General features: G+C 33.7%; 1 protein-coding gene across 1 annotated transcript; it reads right to left on the bottom strand.

Moving 5' to 3' along the window:
- Positions 1-4001: 4001 nt before the first annotated feature.
- On the bottom strand, positions 4002-16005 carry LOC143062355 (uncharacterized). Its single transcript, XM_076234066.1, has 7 exons — positions 15927-16005; positions 14538-14666; positions 13891-14007; positions 9996-10121; positions 9260-9385; positions 8739-8837; positions 4002-4291 (listed from the first exon to the last, which is right to left on the bottom strand). Exons 1-7 carry the CDS (start codon positions 15946-15948, stop codon positions 4200-4202), a joined length of 711 nt encoding a protein of 236 aa, XP_076090181.1. The 5' UTR covers positions 15949-16005; the 3' UTR covers positions 4002-4199.
- Positions 16006-27518: the final 11513 nt, after the last annotated feature.

Here is a 27518-nt window from a genome sequence, read left to right as displayed (position 1 = left end):
TGACAAAGAAGGCAGTGACTACACACACGGGATAACTCTTGATGGTAACCCCTACACGTTCCTCCGACATCTTGAAGATAGTGCAGGGACAATGGCTTTGAAAAGGAAACATAGAGAAGGAGAAACACTGAATGATAAACAAATGTACCAGGCATTCATAGCAGGATCAAAAACAGCAGTCATGGTGGCTCTCTTTGTAGGAGGAAAGAGAGGCAATGAAACTGCTGGAGTAAAAAGAATGTCGGACCTCATTGAATATTTAAAAAGTAATAATATGTAAGCTATATTTCAGTGAGTGACTTGTTTGAGAATAGCTGGAAGTTAACAGGCATAAAAGCACTCTTTTCAACTAGTATGCATCAGTGAAAAACATTATGTAAAATTGGACTTAATTTATTAAATCAGGGGACGAGGCACAGCTTTTGCAGTGACAGAATTAGTGATGTTTATGCGCAAGCTTGCTTTTTATTGATTCTCTTTATCGTTTTGCAGACATTTTATACAGTTTTACAGTTTAGTTTATCAATATTCTAATTTCTGTTATGGTGTACTGATATTTCGTTTAATTGTAGACAACTTAGTGTGAAAAATTAATAATATTACACATATCAAAACTATTTTTTTGATTTGAAAAATAGGCAATTTCAAGAACTTGAATAACCTACTAGTAATGTTAACAAAATCTGTAGTAAACTATTTGTTTTTAATGCTTTTTGTGGTATTTCATTTTTTTTGCTTTTCTTGATTTATTTAATTGATGATATCCTTAACATATTCCAATTCTAGTAAGACCTATATTAATGCAAAGCTTCGATTGTATTTTAGTTTCACATACCAAGCTGTTCGTGTTTGCTATAATGTATCTTATATTTTTCTCCTATAGTCTAAGAATATGTCGCGTAAAAGACACAATGGTTTTATTTTTCTTTATCATATGTATTTTGTCTTGCTTTGGCACTAGCACCCAATTTTGTTCTGATATATCAGTGTCGGGAAGTCATATCGGTTAGTGTAAAATGTTGTTTATAGAAGGTTGTTACATTATAGCTGTTAGTATATTTTAGACTATAAACCAAATTCAGGTTTGTAATGTATGGAAATATACGCGATCAAGCATTGCGGGCACAAAGTCAATTATATCTAAACTGTCAAAATAATTTCAGACATTTTTTTATACACAGGTGTTAAAGATTTATAATTTGAACACCGTTATACTATAATTGCCTTTATCTGGTAGAAATGAAAAATTAGTTGAACTCCAATGTAATTTATTTACGCCAAATCCATTAAAAACTTGATTTGCGCATGCTTCGAAATACAACATTATAACGAAGAGAAACACTCATCAAAGAACCGAGACTTCAATTTTACTGAAGTGTCTCTTTTAGCCATCCGCATCAATGCTTGATCGTGGTATTGTTAGTAGTTTTAACAATAAAAAATTGTTGTATTGAGCCTTAATCAAATTTTAATATATATCAATGTTTTCATAAATTTTGGATAATAAAGCTTTTTAGTGCCTTGAAGTTTTTGATAATATAATGGGGATTCCACACAAGAGAAGACAGAAGAAAGAAAAAAAAACAAAATAAAACCCACAAACAAACAAAAAGATATAAACACGTGGTACTCGTAACGCTAGTCTTTGAAATAGATAATTTTTTTTACTTCCTGATTTATTTATTTTAGAAACTACTCTTTTACAACGGGCGCAATTGCGTACGGATGCACACAAATGCTTCTATTAGAATATGCATTAAAAAGTAAAATAACAAAAATACATAACTCAGAGGAAAATTCAAAACGAAAGTCCCTAATCTATTGGCAATATCAAAAGATCAAACGAATGGATAACAACGGTAAAGTTCCTGACAAAACGTAAAAATATCCATGTCATTATCAGAGATGAAAATTTATGCATTACAAATTAAGACAGCTTACATGGAAGTTATAACAAACGTATTTCTGAATACAACATATAGAAAAAAAATACTCAAAGTATCATAAATCGTATTACACAAACAAATCACATTTAAACTTGACATCCAAAACCAATGATCTGTAAGACTATACTTGATCATACTTCACTCAACATTGATTTGACTTAACCTGTCATATTTTTACTAATTTAGGGACCAACCTAATCAAAATGATAATCTACCAATATTTGAATTTATCGTAAGTCGATAACTCTGTGAGGCAGAGGCCTGGCTAGGTAGGAATAACATAGATCCGAAAAATCAGAACAATAAAGAAGGGAGTTTTCAACGGACTCGTCAAATCAACATAAATATATTTGACAAGTGTGACTATCGCTAAGATTTATCCTATATATTACTTGTTTTACAAGTAATCAGTATTTTTCGTGTTCACAATTAAGGTGTCGCAGACTTAAATCAAACAAGTTCGAAAAATTCGGCTGTTTTACGGTTACAAAATTATATTAAGAGAAAATATCTAGACTGCTTTTATAATTTCCTTCTACGAACAAACTTTCCAAGAAACTGTTTAAATATGTTCAAGTTAACATTCGATTCGTACAAGTGATCAAGACCAACCATATTAAACACATTTATCATATACTGTGGTAAATTCCACCCCTTTGAAGCGTTAATGACTTTAGCTCTTCAAATACAATTCAACTTAACTTATTTGTATCTAGGCCACGAGTCCTAGCAAAATACGACATCTTAAATCAATCAAGAAAATCGCTTATTAGCTCCTATCCAAATTCTATGATAAGATAAGACTTTGAGATATAATTCATCTTCAGTCTTGGAAATGTTTGGGTTAAATTCTAAAATTCACGTGCACTTAGATGCAAAGTCATTTGTCATATCTAGCAGACATTATACATAGTGTCTTCCCCAGACCTCCCGATAGGGAATTCACCATCAAGAAACTTTCATGAGTTTAAAATTTGTGAAGAGTCTCCGAGATCTATACGTCCAAATTATCGAGCGTCACTGATGAGTCATTTGTAGCCGAAACGCATTTCTGGCGTATATACTAAATTTAGTCCTGGTATCTATGATGAGTTTATTTACTGGCTTCAAGCATACCTATAAGGTAATTCATAAAAACAGAGAAAATACAATGAGACAAAATACAGCCAAATTCTTATTAGAGGAAACCTCTTCCACTAGCAGCCTACAATACTTCTTTTACAGAAATTATCAGCTATAGGTCACCATACGGCCCTCAAACATGAGCAAATCCCATACCGCATAGTAAGCTATATAAGGTCCTGGAATCATCCTTGGTTTTATTTTTTATCAGCTCTAAATGTTGCATTTTATAAACAAACCACGCCTCTTTTAAAGAGAACTATGATATTTTGTAAATATTTTGTTATGTTTACCTACGGGTTCCCAGATATGATCATAGAAACAATTTGGGAATTTTAACAATCTGAATACCTTTTGAAAGCGGTCAAAATGAATAATCATGAGTTCTCAAGGTAAAAGAAGAAGAAGTACATCATTTTAGTAGAATTTTAGTAGCATTTTAATAGAAGTTAAGCTCTTAAAATTTCGATGCATATACATGTTGAAAATAAGCCACATGACTTTATTTTTGACCTTTGCCAAAAATAGAAGGGCATACGAAATTTCCATTTCAGGATTTGATTTTTTTTTTCTAAACTTCATAGTGAAAGTGGCACCGTTTAAGCAGTTAAAAGAATTCATATGAGAAATTGCATTGTCAATATTTAGAGAAATGCAAACTATAGAGTTTTTGTTATTGTATTTTGTAATTGTTTGTCATTAAGAATCAAAGAAGGAACATTGATTAGGTATATACGCATCTGGTGCAGTACAATTAGTAAAATAAATATCAAGACATATGCTATAATTATCTTTGTCGGATATATTGCCTTTATATATAATCCTCTGCATGTATGAGCTAGATAATTAAACACGTATTTTTAATGAACCTTGATGCATTTTAGCTCTGGCAAGTCAATATGGACACAACTACAAAAGTATTTGACAAAGTCATTGATATTAGATTAGCTGTATTTGCATACATAAAACATAATCGAATTAAGTTCACTTTGCAGTATCGACATACATCTAAATGGAAATAAATGGCGTTTGGAAGAAAGAATAATCTTCGAAGTGTAGCAGATGTAAGAGAGAGTTAATCAAAAAGTCTACATATTTACAAAATGTTAAATGTATAGAATAGTTTTGTGTTCAAAATACGATGACTAATGAACTGCTTATCAGTATTCGAACTAAACTTAGTCCAACAAATATTGTCATGGCATTCATTCTTAAATATAAACCTGAAAAAGAGAAATGACAATTTTCAGTTTTAGAAAATGGCAAATGCTTTAACTGTTGGTTAAAAAAATGCTTCTTTCCACAATTTCCTCCTACTTCATAGGGAAATTTAGAACCATAACATATTCTACATTTGACAATGCTTGTACCAAGTCAGGAATTTGATAGTTGTTGTTCATTCGTTTGATGTGTTTTTCTAATTTGATTTTGCCATTTGATAACGACATTTTTGTCTTGAATTTTCCTTCGAGTGCAATATTTTTGTGATTTTACTTTTTTCCATCCGTTACAACTAAAAAGTATATCTTAAAAAACATAAATTATATACCACAAAAGTAAAATCCAAATTCGATCTGAAGAACATTTGAAGAAAGAAGTTATGCGTAACTCAAATATAATAACAACTTTTAATTTACAATAATTGTTCAGACCCCTAGCCGTTTAATAATACGTGTACTCTTTAAGGAGAGTTATGAGAAACAGCTTCTGAATTTGACTTTGCATAATATTTATGGCCAAAATAACTAATTGGTTAATTTATACGACGTGTTGAATCTTAACTTTTAAGGAACACATTTTGTTTATGACAGTTGATATTGTCTAATTTTGCTAATTTTAATTTTGTCAATTTTTATGGACTTCCCCTCTTGGAATTTAATGAAGAGTTCGGTATTTTTGGGAATTTAATGTAGAGTTCGGTATTTTTGGTTTATTTTGCTTTTGATAATCGTAGATCTAATGACACGGTATAACCGTCTGGTTTAAACTAAACCTTTTATTTATTTCTATACGGTTTGGGTTCGCTCCTTGCTGGACGCCTTACGATAACCTGTACTTTTTTATATCCTGTACCGCAAGTCTTAAAAGAAACTAGAGGCTCTAAAGAGCCTGTGTCGCTCACCTTGGTCGATGTGAATATTAAACAAAGGAAGCAGATGAATTCATGACAAAATTGTGTTTTGGTGATGGTGATGTGTTTGTACGTCTTACTTTACTGAACATTCTTGCTGCTTACAGTTATCTCTATCTAGTTTCAGTGGAAAATGTTAGTAAAAATTTACAAATTTTATAAAAATTGTTTAAAATTGACTATAAAGGACAATAACTCCTTAGGGGGTCAATTGACCATTTCAGTCATGTTGACTTATTTGTAAATCTTACTTTGCTGTACATTATTGCTGTTTAAAGTTTATCTCTATCTATAATAATATTCAAGATAATAACCCAAATCAGTAAAATTTCCTTAAAATTACCAATTTAGGGGCAGCAACCCAACAACGGGTTGTCCGATTCATCTGAAAATTTCAGGGCAGATAGATTTTGACCTGATAAACAATTTTATCCATGTCAGATTTGCTCTAAAGGCTTTGATTTTGAGTTATAAGCCCAAAACTGCATTTTACCCCTATGTTCTATTTTTAGCCATTGCGGCCATCTTGGTTGGATGGCCAGGTCACCGGACTCATTTTGTAAACTAGATACCCCAAAGATGATTGTGGCCAAGTTTGGATTAATTTAGCCCAGTAGTTTCAGAGGAGAAGATTTTTGTAAAAGATTACTAAGATTTACGAAAAATGGTTAAAAATTTACTATAAAGGGCAATAACTCCTAACGGGGTCAACTGACCATTTCGGTCATGTTGACTTATTTGTAAATCTAACTTTGCTGAACATTATTGCTGTTAACAGTTTATCTCTATCTATAATAATATTCAAGATAATAACCAAAAACAGTAAAATTTCCTTAAGATTACCATTTTAGGGGCAGCAACCCAACAACGGGTTGTCCGATTCATCTGAAAATTTCAGGGCAGATAGATCTTGACATGATAAACAATTTTATCCATGTCAGATTTGCTCTAAATGCTTTGGTTTTTGAGTTATAAGTCAAAAACTGCATTTTACCCCTATGTTCTATTTTTAGCCATAGCGGCCATCTTGGTTAGTTGACCGGGTCACCAGACACATTTTTTAAACTAGATACCCCAATAATGATTGTGACCAAGTTTGGTTTAATTTGGCCCAGTAGTTTTAGAGGAGAAGATTTTTGTAAAAGTTAACGACGACGGACGACGACGGACGACGGACGACGACGGACGACGGACGCCGGACGCAAAGTGATGGGAAAAGCTCACTTGGCCCTTTGGGCCAGGTGAGCTAAAAAATAGTCGTCTAACAGACAGGCACATCACATCTCCTTATTTCCATACCAAATAACTATTTTTACTCTTTTTGATGAAGAAACAGCTAAAGAAGATCATAGGTACTTGAAAAATTTCAGTAGTAGTTTTAAATTTGACTTCTACAGTAAACATCGGTTGACTCTAGAGATTGCACTTTGTAAATACAGCTGTTTCTCAAAACACGCCCATTTTTGGAGAGAACTTGAATATTCATAGAAAATTAATTTTGTTTACATACTTAATCCCAGTTATGCTCTCTGTGTTCCATCTCACAGGGGCATAACTAAGTTTCAACTCTGAGAAGTTCATATAAACGTTGAAAATATGCCGCACAGCCCTATTTTTTGACCTTTGAAAAAAATTGTGGTGCATATGAACTTTCAATTCTAGGATAAGATTTTTTTCAAAACTTTATAGTAAAAGAGGTACCGTTTTAGCCGTAAAAGGAGTTACTATTGGAAATTGCATTGTCAATATTTACAGAATTGCAATCTATATAGGATGAAAAAGGGGAACATTTTTTTTACAAAATTTGCTTTATTTCACAGATTTTAAAGAAATTAACTCAAATATGAAGTTTTATAAATATTTAATGAAGATTAATAGAATCCTGGGCCTTAAATATGACGACTCAGCATAAATTCACAGTTTACACTGTGCATAGTTTACTTAAAGTCCTGGATACAAAAATAATTCATAATATTTGCATATTTGTAAGTTAAATTGTTAAGAAGTACTTATATTTACTCTTCACAGTCATTGAAACTTGTAGATCCTTCCTTAATATTATTTATGGGGTGTTTGTGTCCTTTCAATAACCCAAAAGTAAGCCGCAACACCTAAATCTGCTTTTTTATCACCACGGCATAATAAATACAAGCTAGAAAAACAAGAATATCTCAACAAAACTTACCACTAGTGTATTCTATTCTGAATGTGTACTAAATATTCCAAATTGGTAGAAACAGCAGAATGATTTAGGAAATTTTAGGCCCCAGGGGCAAAAAAAACAGAGAAAATTGCCTACCCCTTGGGTCATAAAACAAATAATTTAAGTTGTAAATGCTATGATTTGATGATTTTAAAGTTCTTGATATAGAAAACAATAACTATGCTTGAAAGTTACGCAAAAATCAGATGTTAGCAGTCATCTCTATAACATTTTAAAGTGAATTTATATCCCAGACTGGTATCTGCATACATACAACTATTGCAAATATGGCTTTGTTTGAACACTTCTAGTATATATATAAGCTAAAATGTGCCAGATATATGGTTACAGATGATACTGTTGTGACAAGAATTCTAAATTGACCATTTGAGGCAGAAAATGTGTGTTTTAATTGACAAATAGGCATACAGTAAGATGTGGACTGGAGAAAGAGGCTGGATTTGATACTTTATATAATCTTGAATATTGTAATGATTGACTGCTAAACATTACTTTTACAGTATTCTGATATGCTTTCAATATGTTATAAAAACAATTTTAAACAGGTTCAATGCATTTTTTATCAGAAAATATGCAAATACGGTAAGCTGGCAATTATTAAAGTCTTGTTTTCAAATTCTTTAAAAAATTGAAACAGGGGAGATGGTATAAAATGTACAGTAAAGAAAAAAGTTAGAGTATATGCAGTTATTTCTTTAAGGCTATAATTCTGATAAATGAGTATTAATGTGAGAAAAACTGATTCTAGAGAGTTTTCTATTTGAATAAGTATTTGTATAGGTTGCACTTTGTAAATACAGCTGTTTCTCAAAACACGCCTTTTTTGGGGAGAACTTGAATATTCATAGAAAAATAATTTTGTTTACATACTGGTTACCAGTTATGCTCTCTGTGTTCCATCTCACAGAGATATAACTTGGGAATGTTACCAGTAAATTTACATATGCATATTGTTTACATTGAAATCTGTGGTACCTCGAGGTAGGGGTAGTTAAGAATATTAGTCTTAGTTTAAACTCTGAGAAGTTCATGGCATATAAACGTTGAAAATATTCCGCACAGCCCTATATTTTGACCTTTGAAAAAAATGTGGTGCATATGAACTTTCAATTTGTAGGATAAGATTTTTTTTCAAAACTTCATAGTAAAAGTGGTACAGTTTTAGCCGTGAAAAAGAGTTCATATGGTAAATTGCATTGTCAATATTTACAGAATTGCAATCTATAGTGACGATTTTATATTCGGTTTTAGTGCTTGCGAATGTTACATATTGTGAAAATATATTTTTAAAAAAATCCTAATGTTTTACACTAACCATTGTTCATGCTTGATCGAAGAACATCGCCATTATTGCCCATGAGCACTCCCCCTCCGCTTACACTGGCGCTACTATTCTCAATCCCACTTTCACCGCCTAAAATAGATAAACGCAATCTAATTAAAATATACATATCTGATTTCGTAATGCTACAGAGATCTATATTTTAATTAGATTGAGATACGCATAAACAAAATCGGATAGATACATGTTTTAAAGAAAACGAAAATGAGATGAAGATGTCCAGTGAAAATTTTAAAATTCAATTATGAAATGATAGATAAAACAAAAAAGTGAAAGAAGTATTTGATTACAACAAGAAGTTTTGCATCATATGCAACCTTTCCGATGATGACAGTTAAAGAAATTTAAACCTGAAAAAAATCGAATTCGTCGACAATTTTTACTTTTAAGTCCCGAATACTTGTCATCAACACACGTATTATCCTTTTTCTTATTGTTGGCTTAACGAGTGGTAATTAAACTCTTAGTTTCCAAAACATATAATATCTACCGACCGTTCGTATCATTACTTTGATGCATTGGAGAAGTTGTCTGGTATCTTGATTGTTCTTTTGTCTCCCGTTTTGGTTGGTCTTCGTTTGATGAATTTGTTGATGCCTCCATCACCTGTGTTGTAAATTCTACGGAGAAAAATATAGAAAATGTTGTTTTAAGTAAAAATATGTTATAAATAACCAATATGCTTTATTTCGTAAAAAAAATATATTGAATGAACTACCAAGTCGTTATATGTTTACTACACAACTTATGTAGCATACACATGTGACCCGTTGGACAAAGCGACTTTATAGTGATCTTACATTACCAGAACGTCAATGACAGCTACACCACAACCCCAAACAACAAAATAATTCCTGCTTCTTCAACTAAATCGAATGGATATTTATAATAACTACTCGAGTACTCAATGTTTAGAACTGTAAATATATATTTTGATTTTGATGACAGTCGTGAATTGTAAAATGTGTAAGGATAAAATTTATATTTAGATGTAAAAAAAGTATTATTCCACTATTGATTATTTGAATGAAACAAGTATTTTAAGACACATTGAAATGTCTCTTTTTACACCACAATTAGTATGACGTTCAAATTAAAGACACACATGAATTCTAATGATCGAAATAAAACAAAAAGTGTACGCAATTTTTTTTAGTGAACGAACAATGACATAACTCCAAATACTTGATTCTTAACAGGTGAATCTTTCTTGTGAGAGAGAGCGTGTACCTTCTGGGTTACAGGTTGTAGGTGATTCATCGCTTTCGTCATGGCAGTGTGGAGTACCATCACACATCCAATCTGCTGGGATACACATTCCATTTTTGCATTTAGACCCACCTGGACATACCAAACCTACCAAAAACATTGTATGTGCATATGTTAATAAAAACTTTAATGGTTAAAATTCTAAATATCTGCACACTTTATTTTGCACTATTTTTCAAATCATCTGACTGAGGTCAACATTAATTTGAAATTTATTTATTTGTTATGTATAGTCCGATTTGTCGGTATACTTTCCTGTTCATTAAGCTGTGGTCACACCTTAGCGGATACCACGACCGGACGCCTAACGGATGGACATGAAATATGTCCGTTGACAAAATTGTTATCCGTTGGGAGTCCGTTGATGTACTGACGAAATAAAACGGACGCGTAACGTATGCATAACGGACACACGCCGGATATGCAACATAATAGAAACGAACAAGTACCGGACAGAACGGATGTCCAAAGGGTAGTGTCTGGCCTTACTAAGAGCTGCCTGATAGTGAAGACGTGCCCTTACTCTAATATCAATTATGAATAATATGAATTCATGACACTCAAGAAATCTGACATACCAATAATTGGCATTTCTGATGCGAAACTTTCAATTGGCATTTTCCGTTTCAGATCCGTTCTACATGCGTTTTATCCGTTAAACGTCCAGTAAAACCCGTTGGTGAATTCGTCTACCAGACCGCTAACGGATGTTTAAAGCTGTGGTCACGCCTTACCGGATAGCACGAACGGACGCCTAACGGATGAAAATAAAAGTTGTCCGTTGACAAAATTGTTATCCGTTCGGAGTCCGTTGATGTACTGACCAAATAAAATGGACGCGTAACGAATGGTTAACAAACACAGACTGGATATGCAACGTACAAGAAACGGAAACGTACCGGACAGAACGGATGTCGAACGTACATCAAACGAACGAGTACCATATAAAACGGACAACTAACGAAAGCGCACCGAATAAAATGTATGAACAAGATATACGGACAAATTAAAGGCGACAATGATAATACATGTAAGTCGCATCAATATTCAAACAGTTTCTGTGTAAACTGGTTTTGGTTTGTCCTTCAAAATGCAACCAAAGGGTAGTGTCTGGCCTTAATAAGAGCTGCTTCATAGGGAAGACGTGAACTCTAAGATCGATTATGAATAATAAGAATTCATGACACTCAAGAAATCTGACATACCAATAATTGGCATTTCTGACGCAAAAATTTCAATTGACATATATCCGTTTCTCATCCATTCATCATCTGTTTTATCCGTTATACGTCCGGTAGAAGTCCGTTTCACGTTCGTTCAACTTCCGGTAGAAGTCGGTGGTGAATTTGTCTACCGGACCTCCAACGGATGTATAACGGAAAAGTAACGGATACAAAACGGAAACGAAACGGATGAGTACCGTACAAAAACAGACGCCTACCGGACGTTCAACAGACTTTTCATCTGTTAAACGTCTTTTCAAAATTTTGAACAATCTCAAAATTTCCCAGCGGACAGAACGGACGTCGACGAATAAAATGTACGCTAAACGGACATAAAACGGATATGGACGGACGTCGAACGGATAAGAACGGACGTCTTACGGACATGAACGGATTGAAAAAAGTTATCCTTTCGACATCCGTTCGAGATATCCGTTAAGATGTGACCGAGGCTTAACAGACAAGGAACGGATACAAAACGGAAACGAAACGGAAGAGTACCGACAAAACGGACGTCTACCGTACGTTCAACGGACACTTCATCCGTTGGACGTCCGTTCAAAGTTTTGAACATGCTCAAAATTTTCTACCGGACAGAACATACGTCGACGGATAAAACGTACGTTAAACGGGCATGAAACGGATATGGCCGGACGTCTAACGGATTGAAAAAAGTGATCCGTTCGGCATCCGTTCGAGCTATCCGTTAAGGTGTGACCGAGGTTTTAGTAACAGGCAAATTAGAAACTGTTGTATTTCTTTCCTTTATTATTTGGCTCTCGAACGTAAGCTGAGTGGCGTTAGTCTCAAGTGTACCCGATGAAGGTTATAACATAACAGAAATATGTGGCCTGCGCAGAGAAATTGGACGACCACACTATCATCAGTTTTATCAAAACATACTTCCGGTAGTAACGGCTACGGTAATGATCACCGTAACATTATTGAATGCGTATTACTTTAAAATAAAAAGGTATATGACACATTTATGCTCTCAACGATACAATAACATAAAATTTTGTGAAATTATGATATGGATGTGAAGTAAGCAGCCGGTTCGTTATTCGATATTTGATATCCAACCGGCTGCTAGCATTCGGCTTGATATTCAAATTTAGTTGAAAATAATACCTACCTGAGACCGCTGAAATGATTGCGAGACCCCCCTGTTTTTCAATGTCCATAAAGTTCGACGAATTTATAGATTCTGTATACATAAAGTTTTTTATCAAAAGCATTTACCAGAATAATGTCATCTTCGATGTTTACGGCGGGCTTAGATTGTCATTTTCAGCTAAACATTGTCAAAATGTCAAATCAAAGGGCACTGGACAATAGTGAGAGCCCCTGAACTCTCAATCTGCCTAATATTAGGCAGACAGTTAGTTAATAGGTAGATACAATCGTGAAAAAAAGTATTTGGATACACTTTCTGTCTTATATATGTACGGAGGGCCTAAAGTGCCAGTTGGATATTCGATATATATAGAGATAACCTACATTAGACCGCTGATAAGATGGTGAGACCCCCTGTTTTTTCAATGTCCTAAAATTTTGACAATTTTTAGCTAAAAAGTGACAATCTAAGCCCTCCATAGATATCGAAGGTGACATTATTTTGGGAAATACTTCTAATATAACCTTTATATAAACAGGGTCTATGATTTACCTGAATTTTATGGACATTGAGAGACCAGGGGGTCTCACCCTCATTTAAGCGGTCTCAGATAGGTTTTCACTATCTATATCTTTTTTGGCTTTCCATTAGTATTTCTATTTATATTTCTAAATGTTTCTAGAGTTATATGTTTTCCTTTTTGCTTCAAGAAATATCATATATAAAAGTACATCTTTGAGGTTGTTTTATTGATAAAAATCTACATTACATAAAGACAAATATGCAACTTAGAAAAGAGTTTAGAAAAGGGTTAATATTCGAGGACCACGAGAATTTACGACAGATTGAAGAGGCCATTAAACGAGTTCCTACGTAACTTATCAGTCCTTTTTACTATGAAAATGATGCTTTTAATGTTATCAAGTAATTTTTTTTTATGATTTTGAACTTCATTTAGAATATCGAATATCGAATAACGAACCGGCTGCTAACTTCACATACATGAAATAATAGATCTATGAATATAAAGCTACACGTCAATGCATACATAACCCTTATTTTATTCATTTTTAATTGCGAATTCTTGAAACCTGTCGAAAATGTCTATGACTGGTTATTGCTATAAACATTTCCGTTGTCGTGATACGAATATATGTTGAGCCTTAATATCTTTTGTTCAGAAGAAACTAGATAATGTCGACGTGATGTCTGAAAGTCTGCCATATTGTTTGTTTGTAAATTGTTTTATTTTAAATTAGGTCGTTGGTTTTCTCAATTCAATTGATTCCTATTCTTTATTTTGGCGCCTTTTATAGCCTACTATACAGTAGTTTTTTCTTTTATCATTGAAGTCCGTACGGTAGCCTTGAATTACTTACATCAACTTCATTTGAACTTGGGTGGATAGTTGTCTCATTGGCAATCATATTACATTTACTAATATATTAATTTAAACATTATATACTATTTTCTTTATCACAATCAGTAAATATATTTTGATTAATCTAAAACCGACCTGATATATAACATCTTGTTTCGTCTTCACCTCCGGCACAATCACTATGGGAATCGCACAACTTTTCAAAAGGAATGCATGTTCCGTCGTCACATTTAAAATTTTCATTACAGCCTTCTGTGGAATGAATGAAGAACAAATACTTTAGTTAAGACTTGTGCATATTGTTGTACTGTTTTACGTAGTCATACTGTGAGGTAACTGTTAAGAATTTTTATCATTTTTATAAATTTCCTGTTTACAAAATTTTTAATTTTTCGAAAAAAAACTAAGGATTTTCTTATCCCAGGCATATATTACCTTAGCCGTATTTGGCACAACTTTTAGGAATTTTGAATTCTCAATGCTCTTCAACTTTGTACTTGTTTGGCTCTATAAATATTTTGATATGAGCGTCACTGATGAGTCTTATGTAGACGAAACGCGTGTCTGGCGTACTTAATTATAATCCTGGTACCTTTGATAACTATTTAGAGTAAACGAAAGCACATCAACACCAGGAAGTGAATGAAGTATTGCTGAGCGCTATTCAAAGGCAATATATATTTTTTTTGTAACTTTTTAATATTTCAACAGTTTGGTTTTTATTATTACCTGGTGCAAAATCGAATGATGTATTAAATTATAGAATATAAAATATAAGATACCTATCAAGCAAACATAATATTCTTCATATGCAATGCTGTGTTCGTTTTGGCAATCAATATTCCCATTACAAACCAAACTGTATGGTATACACTCATTTTCACCACATGTAAACTCTCCTGGGCAGTCACCTGAAAAAGATTATATCTCCATATAAAATAAAATTATCAGAAAACAACAGTAACAACAGTATCCGAACAACGGTGAGCTATAGTTGCTTAGTTGTAATCCATTCGTTTGATGTGTTTGAGATTTTGATTTTGGCATTTGTTTAGGGATTTTCCGTTTTGAATTTTCCTCAGAGTTCAGAGTTTGTGATTTTACTTTTTACATAATTATGCGTCATTTTGTCTCTATTGGATATTTGTCACATTGAAAATCAAACCACACTCTTATTTATGTGATACTACGTCTACTACTACTGCTACTGATACTGAAACTTCCAGTGGCGGATCCAGAAATTTTCATAAGTGGGGGCCCACTGACTGACCTACTAGGGGGCCCGCTCCAGTCACGCTACAGTGATTCCCTATATAAGCAACCAAATTTTTCCCAAAAGGGGGGGGGGCGGGCCCCCTGCCCCCCCCCTAAATCCGCCTCTGACTTCTACAACTATAACATGTTTGTAAACTATAAATTGATACAGACACATTCAACTAATGCCTAAGACAGGAACCCTTTGATTTCAAAAAGGGGTTATCTCAATATTTACAATGATCACAAGCAATTTGATATGAACTGGTGGTTAAATGTATTTTATGTACAGTACCGTCTAAAATATATACTTATTTAAATTATTTATTATACTACTGATTGATTGTTAATAGAGTAGTAGAACCTGATCATCATTTATAGTACTTTGTGAAACAATGAAAAGGAGAAACAAACAAATGAATAGCTCTCGTAACAGTAATAGTGTAAAGTAATTTATAAATTACACGATTTGAAACTTTATTCAGAAGAACAATTAGGGTCAACAATAACCAATTGAAATCTCACAGATTTCACTTAATCAAAATAGCAGATAGTTTGTACCTTGGGCGACTCCATAGCATGCCAAAATGCTGTAAGTGCGATCGTAACACTGACTATTGTTATTATGAATTAAACATTAGAATATGTTATTTAAGTTTTGTCCGATTAACGCATGGAGCGATAATATATAATGTGGGAAATAAGGTCAAATTAAGCATCTAGCTTGAAATTTTCATGCTCATCACACCGATAAACAGGCTTCGGACATATATATAATTGGACTGTACTTTCATTATTTTTAGTAGTGTGATATCTTTCAAGAGTGCTACAGAGTTACCGCTGCTGATACAAATAAAAGTACTAGTATATGAAATTATGAAAACAGCAAGAAATGAACGAAACTAAGTTTAACTTACTTGTACAAAGCCTCATTACCATTATCCAAATCGAAGCGGAAACAAGTCGTTGTATTGAAAACTATAAACAAAAAAATATTACACTCTCATTAATTTGAAATAATAAAACAAGAAAATTGAAAACTGTATCATATAAAAACTTGTTACGATACAGGCATAAAACAAAATAAACAGTAAAAATGTTAAATCGTCTCATAAAGTTTTGTCCGTACGTACTATATAACTTGCCATTTTTGCCATTTTTGTTTTTTCCGTGGATTTGGTAAAGCTGTTTAACTACTTGTGATATTTTCGTAATTCATATATACACTTAAACTATATAAATGCATTCTGCATTTGAATATTTGCCTAATCATATTCATCGAAATAAACAGATTAGCATGTTAAGACAGTTTATTTGTCACTATTCAATATACATTTAATAGGGAACTAGCGCCTTAAATCGACACAGCTTTATAATTGAATATTTGGAGTCTACACTATATCAGGCCTAAAAATTATTCAGTAATACAATCTCATACGAAATATCTATAGTATAATTATCTGTACACCTGTACTAAAACTTCTGTGTGAAATTTGCTGGACATGAATATTTTTATTTAACTTTCCAATGGAATGTCTTATGTTCTGCATAGTCTTAAAGGTGTAGGGTTTCGATTTGGCATGACTATAGATAAAACAAGAAAGCATGCATCTATATATGCTGACATAGCTTACTTTATGATAATGGTTTTGTTCATTATCGAATGCATTACGTTGACCTATATCGCATTGCGTATTATTATACGACATCTTATTTTGCATTTCTAGTGTATCATTCTATTATATTGGTCTGTTATTGTTCATATCATGGATATTTGTCCTTCGGTCCGAAATGGAATGTTGTATAATAGATAATCAAACAAGAAATTGAATGGAATATTTCGAACCACCAATCTTCATGCTGTGACTTTGATTAAATAGAATGTTAAACGTACATAGAGTATTAAAAAGGTCTGAATACATTTTGACAATTTCTTTTTTTAATGAAAACATGTTTTTACATGCTATGAGAAAATGCTGATTTTCTGAAAGTAAAAAAATACCCCAAAACAAGTCATTGCTTTATTTGTTTTTCAGTAGTCAGGGTTTTACAATCCCTGTACATCACCACCTGACAATGGTGTTAAGGGGTTAGATTTTTTTCAGTAGTCAGGCTTTTACAAATTCCCTGTACATCACCACCTGACTATGGTGTTAAGGGGTTAGATTTTTTTCAGTAGTCAGGCTTTTACAATCCATGTACATCACCACCTGACTATGGTGTTAAGGGCTAGATATATAAAACACATACACATCACCACCTGACTATGGTGTTAAGAGGTTAGATATATAAAACACCTATACATCACCAACTGACTATGGTGTTAAGGGGTTAGATATATAAAACACCTATACATCACCACCTGACTATGGTGTTAAGGAGTTAGATATATAAAACACCTATACATCACCACCTGACTATGGTGTTAAGGGGTTAGATATATAAAACATCTATACATCACCACCTGACTATGGTGTTAAGGGGTTAGTTATATAAAACACCTGTACATCACCACCTGACTATGGTGTTAAGGGGTTAGATATATAAAACACCTGTACATCACCACCTGACTATGGTGTTAAGGGGTTAGATATATAAAACACCTATACATCACCCCTGACTATGGTGTTAAGGGGTTAGATATATAAAACACCTATACATCACCACCTGACTATGGTGTTAAGGGGTTAGATATATAAAACACCTGTACATCACCACCTGACTATGGTGTTAAGGGGTTAGATATATAAAACACCTATACATCACCACCTGACTATGGTGTTAAGGGGTTAGATATATAAAACACCTATACATCACCCCTGACTATGGTGTTAAGGGATTAGATATATAAAACACCTATACATCACCACCTGACTATGGTGTTAAGGGGTCAGATATATAAAACACCTGTACATCACCACCTGACTATGGTGTTAAGGGGTTAGATATATAAAACACCTATACATCACCACCTGACTATGGTGTTAAGGGGTTAGATATATAAAACACATGTACATTACCACCTGACTATGGTATTAAGGGGTTAGATAATAAAACACCTATTCATCACCACCTGACTATGGTGTTAAGGGGTTAGATATATAAAACACCTATTCATCACCACCTGACTATGGTGTTAAGGGGTAAGATATATAAAACACCTATACATCACCACCTGACTATGGTGTTAAGGGGTTAGATATATAAAACACCTATTCATCACCACCTGACTATGGTGTTAAGGGGTTAGATATATAAAACACCTATACATCACCACCTGACTATGGTGTTAAGGGGTTAGATATATAAAACACCTGTACATCTACACCTGACTTTGGTGTTAAGGGGTTAGATATATAAAACACCTATACATCACCACCTGACTATGGTGTTAAGGGGTTAGATATATAAAACACCTGTACATCACCACCTGACTATGGTGTAAAGGGGTTAGATATATAAAACACCTGTACATCACCACCTGACTATGGTGTTAGATATATAAAACATAGATATATAAAACACCTATACGTCACCACCTGACTATGGTGTTAAGGGGTTAGATATATTGAATAATTGACCACATTTGTTTCCTTCTACTGTGAATATATACTATATGAAAATCATATATAATTATAAATATACTGTGTGAACGATCGAACCGTAAACACACAATATTCCTCACAGAAACGATACCATGTACAAAGTTGAATGACAGCTAGGTAAACGTCTTCTTAATTCATTTCTGAGCATGCACCACGATTAGATATTCCTAAACAGTAAACACCTTTGTTTAAACTTGATGTCGACTGACATACATTAATGTTATGTATTGATAAACAAATTAATTGTAGAGAATGGTGTTTCAAGGATTTTGTGGGAATTCAACTTTTTGGGTAGGATTTTTTTGTTACTCTACAGCAGTCTTTGAGTTCAAGAAGTGTGCAGTTACTCTACTAAAACTCTCATTATCTCCAGAAAAAAGTAAAATCACATAACTACTGAACTCGGAGGAAATTCAAAACGGAAAGTCTCTAATGGCAAAATCAAAAGCTCCAACATATTAAACGAATTGATAACAACTGTCATATTCCTGACTTGGTATAGTTTAAGAAGTGTACAGTCACTCTACTGAAAACTCTCGTTATTGTCAGAAGCAGAGTTGATATCGTATCTCTATTTCAATCTGTTACAGTATTGCCACGGACATTTAAGCTTTGACCATAGACATTTGTTAATGATTTTGAAAAGGTCTGAAAGAATTTACATTGGACAAAATTGAACTATAGCGGCTGTCAAACATCCGATTTTGATCTTGAATTTTCAATATTGGAGTGATAACATTCAACATTTAATTTTCAACATTCAACATTCGATTTTAACATTCAACATCCGTTTTTTTTTTCAACATTCAACGTTGGATATCAACAATCATATTTTCAACATTCGATGATTACTTATCAAATCGAATGTTGAATGTTTTAAAATGAATGCTGAGTTATATAAATGGAATGTCGGAAAGTTGAAGTTGTTTTTAATTAAGGAGATAACTCAGTTTTAGTTTGTAGCCTGGATTTGTTTTCCCTCAATCGATTTATGACTTCTGAACATCGGTTAACTACTGTTGCCTTTATACAGAATTAAATGTGTTTATTTCTACGAAAAGTATCATTAAAAGCCACAGTTATTATACACTTTACAACTTGTAACATTATTTTTAGGATGAAAATGTTCTGACCGGTGAAGTGCCAAATTTAACTGATTGTTTTCTCACTACTATACCAATTTGGATACCTACAGGATGGCTTCTTATATCCTTTATATACGATTGCTTTATTTCAAGGAAGGTTCAGAATCCACCCTTGGCAGTAGGAACTATAAGCGTGTTCAAAACTGCAAGTACTTCTTACATTTGACTTTTGGGGAAAATTGACAATTTGATTATAAAAATACATTTGCATGTTCTCACGTGCACAATGTTTGATTGCTGTCTTATTGGCGTACACTCACAGCCTCTTTTTATTTTTTTGTGCATTACACGTTTTATTTATAAAGTATCTGATAAATTTTCAACTGAATAAAAAACGTTATATTTCCTTTTAAGGAACTGATACAATTCTATATGTTTCAACACTAAACTACGCTGAAAATCAATTTCGCTTATCGGTCCGATATTCATTTTTGGTCATAATAAATTTTTAAGAAGCTCTGAAAACTAATACATACCAAAAACAACAGAATATAATTTTATACATTAATTTCATCTCATCAAATCTGAATGAAAGTTAATTCAAGAGTTGTATCACTCTTTCTTTGTATATTGTAAACGTTTTGATAATTCAGGTTATATGTGTCCTTCTGTTGGTACTGAGTCTGTTCTATCTTTTGTCCTATGTCCATTATGGTTACAGATGTGACGAACACAAACCTGTCCCACTGTCACTACTGGTTGGTCTTATACTAAATGTTATTTCTTACGTAAGTATATTCTATGTTTTAAATAAAACAAACAATTTTCAACTTTCATATATAAACGCAATCACTGCTGTATCCTTGTATGTTCTACACCTGGAATCTGTATCTTTATAATTTCGATTTTTTGCAGAATACGAAATATTCTCTCGTTCCTATTGTGCAAACATAGCTAATCATTCATATATTTCACAAATTTCGTTTCTCAGTGTCAGGTACGTCGATGGCCAATGTCTTAGGAAACACAAGTCGAAAAGCTTAAACATAACTAAGAAATCAATCGTGTCATTACTCAAATTGTCTTATGAAGTGATGTAGGTAAATCTAAAAAAAAATAACCATTTCCGATGATTATACTCGGCACAACACAATGGATATGAATGCTGCTACTGTACATTTACAATATACCATTCAACTGTATTAAACATATTTTTTAAGTTCTTCTTAGCTATTGTAACACAGATCAACCGAATGAAAGGAATTACAACATCGTGGTATTTATGGATATACTGGATAATTTCTGTTGTTTTGTCTATTTTTACTCTTCAAAATGACATACAGAATCAGGTAACAATTTATGATTTAACATACCACTGTCGATTTTTGTCCTTCGTCGTTAAAATTCGTCAATTATGCGCGCCTTTATGACATCGTTTCCCTAGACTGGTATCCGGCCGTTATTGACAAGCTTGTATATTCCGAAGGCATAGTGAATATTTTACAGAGGGAACCAACCTATACTATTAAAGTTTATCAATCGTCTTTCTGATCTACATTAAGTAGGATAACTAGAAATAATGTTTGTTCAGAATTTTAATTGCCAAAGAATTTGTGCAATATAGCATCATATTTTAACCACTCGCTCAACATGGTAATGGAAGTGAAGATTCCCCTAAATGCACGCAAGTATATGTTCACTAAATCCATTTTTTTTACTGAAATGCAAAGAATTCGAAAGTGTCTATTTGTTTAACGATCATGTGTTTCTTTTTAAATGTGAGCTCTCGGTCGTCTGTATGACGTTAATTTTAACAATCATCAAAGACTAGGCCAAATCACTCTTGAGGTATCTTCAAAAGCATTTTCTATGACCCATACTGCAAACCAACTTTACCACCAAGACTAAAAACATATAATATAGGGGTTAAATACAAGTATTGATTTTTGTAAACTGCATTAGAAAGTCACAGGCGGAAACCCAATTGAAATGGAACAAAAGAATCGAAGCTCTTTGTTAGAGAAGGCGATAAATGCTTACTGTAATGTTTACTCAAGTAACAAAAACTTTTAAAGTTAATAGAAACAAATAAAATGACAATTTTCTTCTCAATTACGAAGTGTTCTATTTTAAAAACACTATTTGCATAAGGTTTCAATTTATCTGTTACATAGTTAAGTAGAATAATTAGATATCAAGTCAACGACATGGGTATCTATCAAGTTGGATGTAGAAAATTCATAACCTCCCATTTTTTGGAAAAAATTACCACGGACGGAGAACAATCAATAGTTCTGTAATTTTCGTGTCTTCCATTATGTGACTCAAGAAAAAAATTCTAAAAAATGAGTAACAATTGTAACGAAAAGAGAAAATCGAGTGCACTTTTTTATGTTAGGGCGTGTTTCAGTTGAATATTTTGTCTTGAAAACGTACAAAGGAAGAATATTTGACACATCATCTCGCTTCAGATTCTATCATTTTTATATATCAAAGCTACAGGTTGACTTTATAACATAAAAACAGCACAGTACTAAAAGATGAAATATATGGGTCTTGTGAATACCTATCTAGTGAATCATAAAAACAGAGAAGGTGTCATCGAATAAGTATTTTTTTTACTAAAAGTACTTGACGACAGTCTTTCAAGTCGGATGATGAAAAAATAATAATTTTTTGTGTGTGATAACTAAGGTTTATAGTCTTCAACCACTAAAAAAATCTAGTCTGCCCGTCCACGAAATATTTGATTAGAAATTTTTTAAATGTTTATGAATTTTCAAAAATTTCACCTGACAACCGATTAGACACTAGTTTTAAGTGGAATCAATGCAGACAAGATCATTAACTGATGCTCATCAGCTAGAAGATACATTTGTCTTTTAAAATACAACTGACATATAAGGATCGTAATGATGCTATGCGGATAAATTTATCGGTTTTCAACAGCAAAATTGGCAGCGCGTCATCCCTACAATGGATTTCATTTCTACGATTGTGAAAATTAACTGGCGTAATGCGGGGTTCACACATTGCCAATTATTGCTCCCGTTTGAGATCAGACAGCGATACGACACGAAAAGTGAAAAAGTTGGATTAGTATCCTCAATTATCTGGAATGTTCTATTATTGTCTGAACGCAGTCGTTTTAGTTCGTAACAGATTCCTACTGGTCGGGAAGGGTGCGAATATTTCGACAAAGCACCCCGATAGGTAGGTGCGTCCCGTAACATTCGGGGAAACTCAGCCGATTTTGTCTAGTCGGATTACAATCGTGCCTATGTGGTGACAGATTCTGCTGAATCGGATCGAATTCGTAACAATGTTCTGTGTATTCGGGACGGTGTCCTGTAGAACGGGAATGATCTGGAGAGAATTTTCCATTGCTGTTTTTCTACCGATTGAGTCCAGACTGCATCCAGATCTTGTCGATTGCGAACCGTTTTTGCCGAAATCGTTCCGAAACAGTCCCGTTATTAATTCTAAATTAGTTAATGATACCCACGTCAAAGTCCCGACAATTACAGAATACAATACGACTGAGACCAGACAAAGCCGTTTGCAATGCGATAGAGCGGACCGTGATAGGATTACGTTCCGACAGTACCTGATCATCCCGAGTATGCCGACAGTTTTCGAAAGGATAACTTCCGTCAGCGTCGGTTCACTGTCTTGTCACTATCTGATCTCTGTCGGATTACATTCGGTAGAATCTGGACGCAGTCGTGACAGACTCGGTCGAATTTTACCTGGCGAAAGATACAAATCGGATTATAAGCGGATTTAGAACGGGATTATCGGGATTAATTCGCTTGGAAACCGTTGAATATTGACACTTCATGAACAATATCTGATTGTTGTCGTGATTAAATTAATTTTTTCACAAATTTTAATTAAAGTTTGAATTTCTATCCACGATTCATAGGATCTTGGTCAGTCTTTTAATAAATTTTAATCGGGAATGGTCCTGTCATGGACGGCAGTTAAATCGTGAATGTTTGACCCCAGCTTAATGCGGCGTTCACACATTGCCGATAATTGCTCCCGTTTGAACTCAGCCGATTTTGTCTAGTCGGATTACAACCGTGACTATGTCGTGACATATTCTGCTGTATCGGATCAAAATCCTAACAATGTTTTGTGTTATCTGGACGGTGTCCTGTGGAACGGGAATGATTTGGAGAAATTTTTCATTGCTGTTTTCTGCCGACTGAGCCCAGATTGCATCCAGATCTTGTCGATTGCGAACCGTCTTTGCCGAAACCGTTCCGGAACAGTCCTGGTATTAATACGAAATTCGTCAATGATACCCACGTCAGAGTCCCGACAATTACAGAAAGCAATACGACTGAGACCCGACAAAGCCGTTTGCAATGCGATAGAGCGGACCATGATAGGATTACAGTTCCGACAGTACCTGATTATCCCGAATATGCCGACGGTTTTCTAACGGATAACTTCCGTCAGCGTCGGTTAACTGTCTGGTCACTGTCTGAACTCTTTCAGATTACATTCGGTAGAATCGGGACGCAGAAGGGACAGACTATAACGAATTTTACCATACGAAAGACACCAATCTGATTAGAATCGGATTGAGAACGGGATTATCGGGACAAATTCGCTTGGAAACGGTTGAATCTCGACCCTCCTGAACAATATCTGATTGTTGTCGTGATTAAAAAAAAAAAAAAAAATAATTAAAGTTTGAATTTCTATCCACGATTAACAGGATCTTGATCAGACTTTTGACAAATTTTAATTGGGAATGGTCCTGTCAAGGACGGAAGTAAAATCGTGAATGTTTGACCCCAGCTTAATGGGGAGATAATTTTGACGAAGTAGGATCCTGACTGGTAAAAATCTGACGGGGCAAAAATGTTAAAAACGATGAGAAATACCTACCGACCGGTTAAAAATTTAAGACTCATAAATTGGATTTATTACCGTAAAATGACGATTTTAACAATTGAGTAAAAATGTTCATCAACACTAGATCAACTTTAAAGTCAAAATAGCCGAAATCATCAGTCAACTCCTAATAGGAGTCATTGCACGTAAATAAGGATTGTGTCGATATTGTTAGGCTAATAGATATAGGAAGATGTGGTGTGAGTGCCAATGAGACAACTCTCCATACAAATAACAATTTAAAAAGTAAACCATCATAGGTTAAAGTACGGCCTTCAACACGGAGCCTTGGCTCACACCGAACAACAAGCTATAAAGGGCCCCAAAATTACTAGTGTAAAACCATTCAAACGGGAAAACCAACGGTCTAATAATGATTGAGCATTATAAGGAAAATATCAAACGCGAAAAGGTCGACAAGACAATATCTACAAAAAGTCACATAGATGAAAATCGTCAGTTGACTCCTTATAGAAGTCATTGCCATTTAATGATAATAAATTTTTACTCATTTTGCCACCTTGGCAAACACTATAGTAGACAGAAATTGTCAGCAACAAAAACGAACAACAACAAGAGAAATTTAGTCAAGAATCATGTTCTTTACATTTATACATAAAAAGAAGTTGTGTTATGATTGCCAATAGCTATCCCATATGGCAACAACAATACAATATTAACTTTACAAACTGGAGGTTATTACGTTACCTGTACGCTTCAAATTCGGATAAAATAACTTTAAAACGGCGAATTCGAGGTATGAGTTGTTTTGTTTTGGATTATATAGTACACGGCCGACACTCGGCTAACCGAGAGATAGGTCAGTTAATCTATATTGAGTATGCGGCTATATCGGCGGTGGGTCTGTTAATCGGGTTGGCTAAAGTCTGTTAAGAGTAAAACTCACAATTTAATGTTGAACTCTGTTAAATATACAGATTTTTTGGCACATTATGAGAATCACATCAAAAAAAGAAAAGTGTCTGACAAAATGATATCTATCATAGAACATTTTCCACAATTAAAAAAAATGCATAGCCTGCGCAATTTTAAGTAAAACCAAAAGGCGTCGCGCAAGTATGTGGTTTTTATGCTTGTACGCATAGCAATATTTTAGATAAAAGGCCAAAAACCATTTTTAGATATGATTTAAAGGACACAAAGTAGAACTTTGGTTCTAAAAAATCAATTGTCATTGATAAATATTTCATAATTGTTATATAAGTTGAGTTATACCACATTTTTATGAATATTAGGGGAATACAGTCTGTTAATGGGTTGGACAATTTAAATCTTGTCAGTTAAGAGTTATTTAGCCACGACAATAGTCTTACTACCTTGAGTTTATATTTTCACATGAAAAAAAAATGAGATGTACTTATGACGAAAAAATTACAATACGGTGCAACAGTATCCTTATAGAAAGAGCACTTTTATTTTAATTTTTTTTCTCTGCATTTCATTTAAAGGGTGTGTCACTTCTAATTAGCGTTATATGGACTAATTGGCCGTTCGAATTCGCATGAATTTATTATTTACGCCAAGTTATCAATCAGCCTTATTTTTTTGTCTGTTCAAAGTCTGTAACATCTATGAATCTGTCATGTGTTGCAATTCAGCTGGTTTTAAAATTCCATGCGTTTTCTTTTGAATACTAAGGCTTTTCTACCTTAGGAATAGATTACCTTATGCCGGCGTCACACATTGGCGGATAGACCAGCGTGCACCAAACGTACAGAGAAAACTGACAAAGTCGGTATACGTTAGTTGCACGCCATAGGAACGCTTAGCAATCGTTCAAAGCGCGTTGCATAAGTTTGAAGTACGTCGAAATACAAAGGTAAAATTGAGAAAGGAAATGGGGAATGTGTCAAAGCGACAACAACCCGACAAAAGAACAGGCAACAGACAAAGGCCACCAATGGTTCTTCAATGTAGAGAGAAACTCCCGCACCCGTAGGCGTCCTTCAGCTGGCCCCTTAAAAAATATGCATACTAGTACAGTGATAATGGACGTCAAAATAAAGTCCGAATTATACACAAGAAACTAAAATTAAAAATCATATAAGACTAACAAAGGACAGAGGCTCCTGACTTGGTTATTATTAGTTGTATTTCCTCAATGCTTTTCAACTTTGTTTTTGGCGTTTTAAACATTTTTTTCGAGCGTCACTGATGAGTTTTTCGTAGACGAAACGCGTGTCTGGCGTAAATATAAGGCGCAAGTATCAAATTTCAATCCTGGTATCTATGAGGAGTTTATTTCCGGTATGTATATTCCTTTGTACCGAGTCATCATTCTCATTTTCTGCCGCCTAAGGAAATGTCTGTACCAAGTTCTAAACCGTGGTTCTAAACAAGAGATAGACATTAGTTTTTTTTTTTAAAGTGTTGGGTGCTTATCTAATGTGTAACAACAAGACAATTTTATATTCCTGTAAATCACAATGAATGCATAATAATAATTTTATTTTTCGAGTAATGATCTATACCAATGATATCGTAAGTCATTTAGCCGACTCGCAGTCCGCAAACGTGCTTGTTTTTCTATCGAGTGACCTTCAAGGTGGTGTAGAGAAAGGTTAATGTTGAAAGGTTTGTCTATATTTGTTTGCATTATAAACATATTTCAGTTCATTTGATAAAAAAATCAAAACATTACGAAGTTTATCTCTGATTTATGTACTTGTTAACTATGTAAATGACAAATTGGTGCCATTCATATCAATGAAACAGAATCCACATGATATATGCGACCATTCTTTGATGAAATAATATTACTCTGATTTTACACTTTTTAAAATCATTTATATCAATTTTCAGATTCCATTGTCTAAACTTATGTTTCATTGTTCATGTGTTAATTCCATTTATTCTAGCCACTAATATTGGGCCTATCTCTTTATTCAGA

This window comes from Mytilus galloprovincialis, chromosome 2 (genome assembly GCF_965363235.1).
Source record: "Mytilus galloprovincialis chromosome 2, xbMytGall1.hap1.1, whole genome shotgun sequence".
In the NCBI taxonomy this organism is placed as follows: Eukaryota; Metazoa; Mollusca; class Bivalvia; order Mytilida; family Mytilidae; genus Mytilus; species Mytilus galloprovincialis.
Note: the sequence above shows the minus strand (reverse complement) of the source record. Positions and strands in the feature narration are given on the sequence as shown.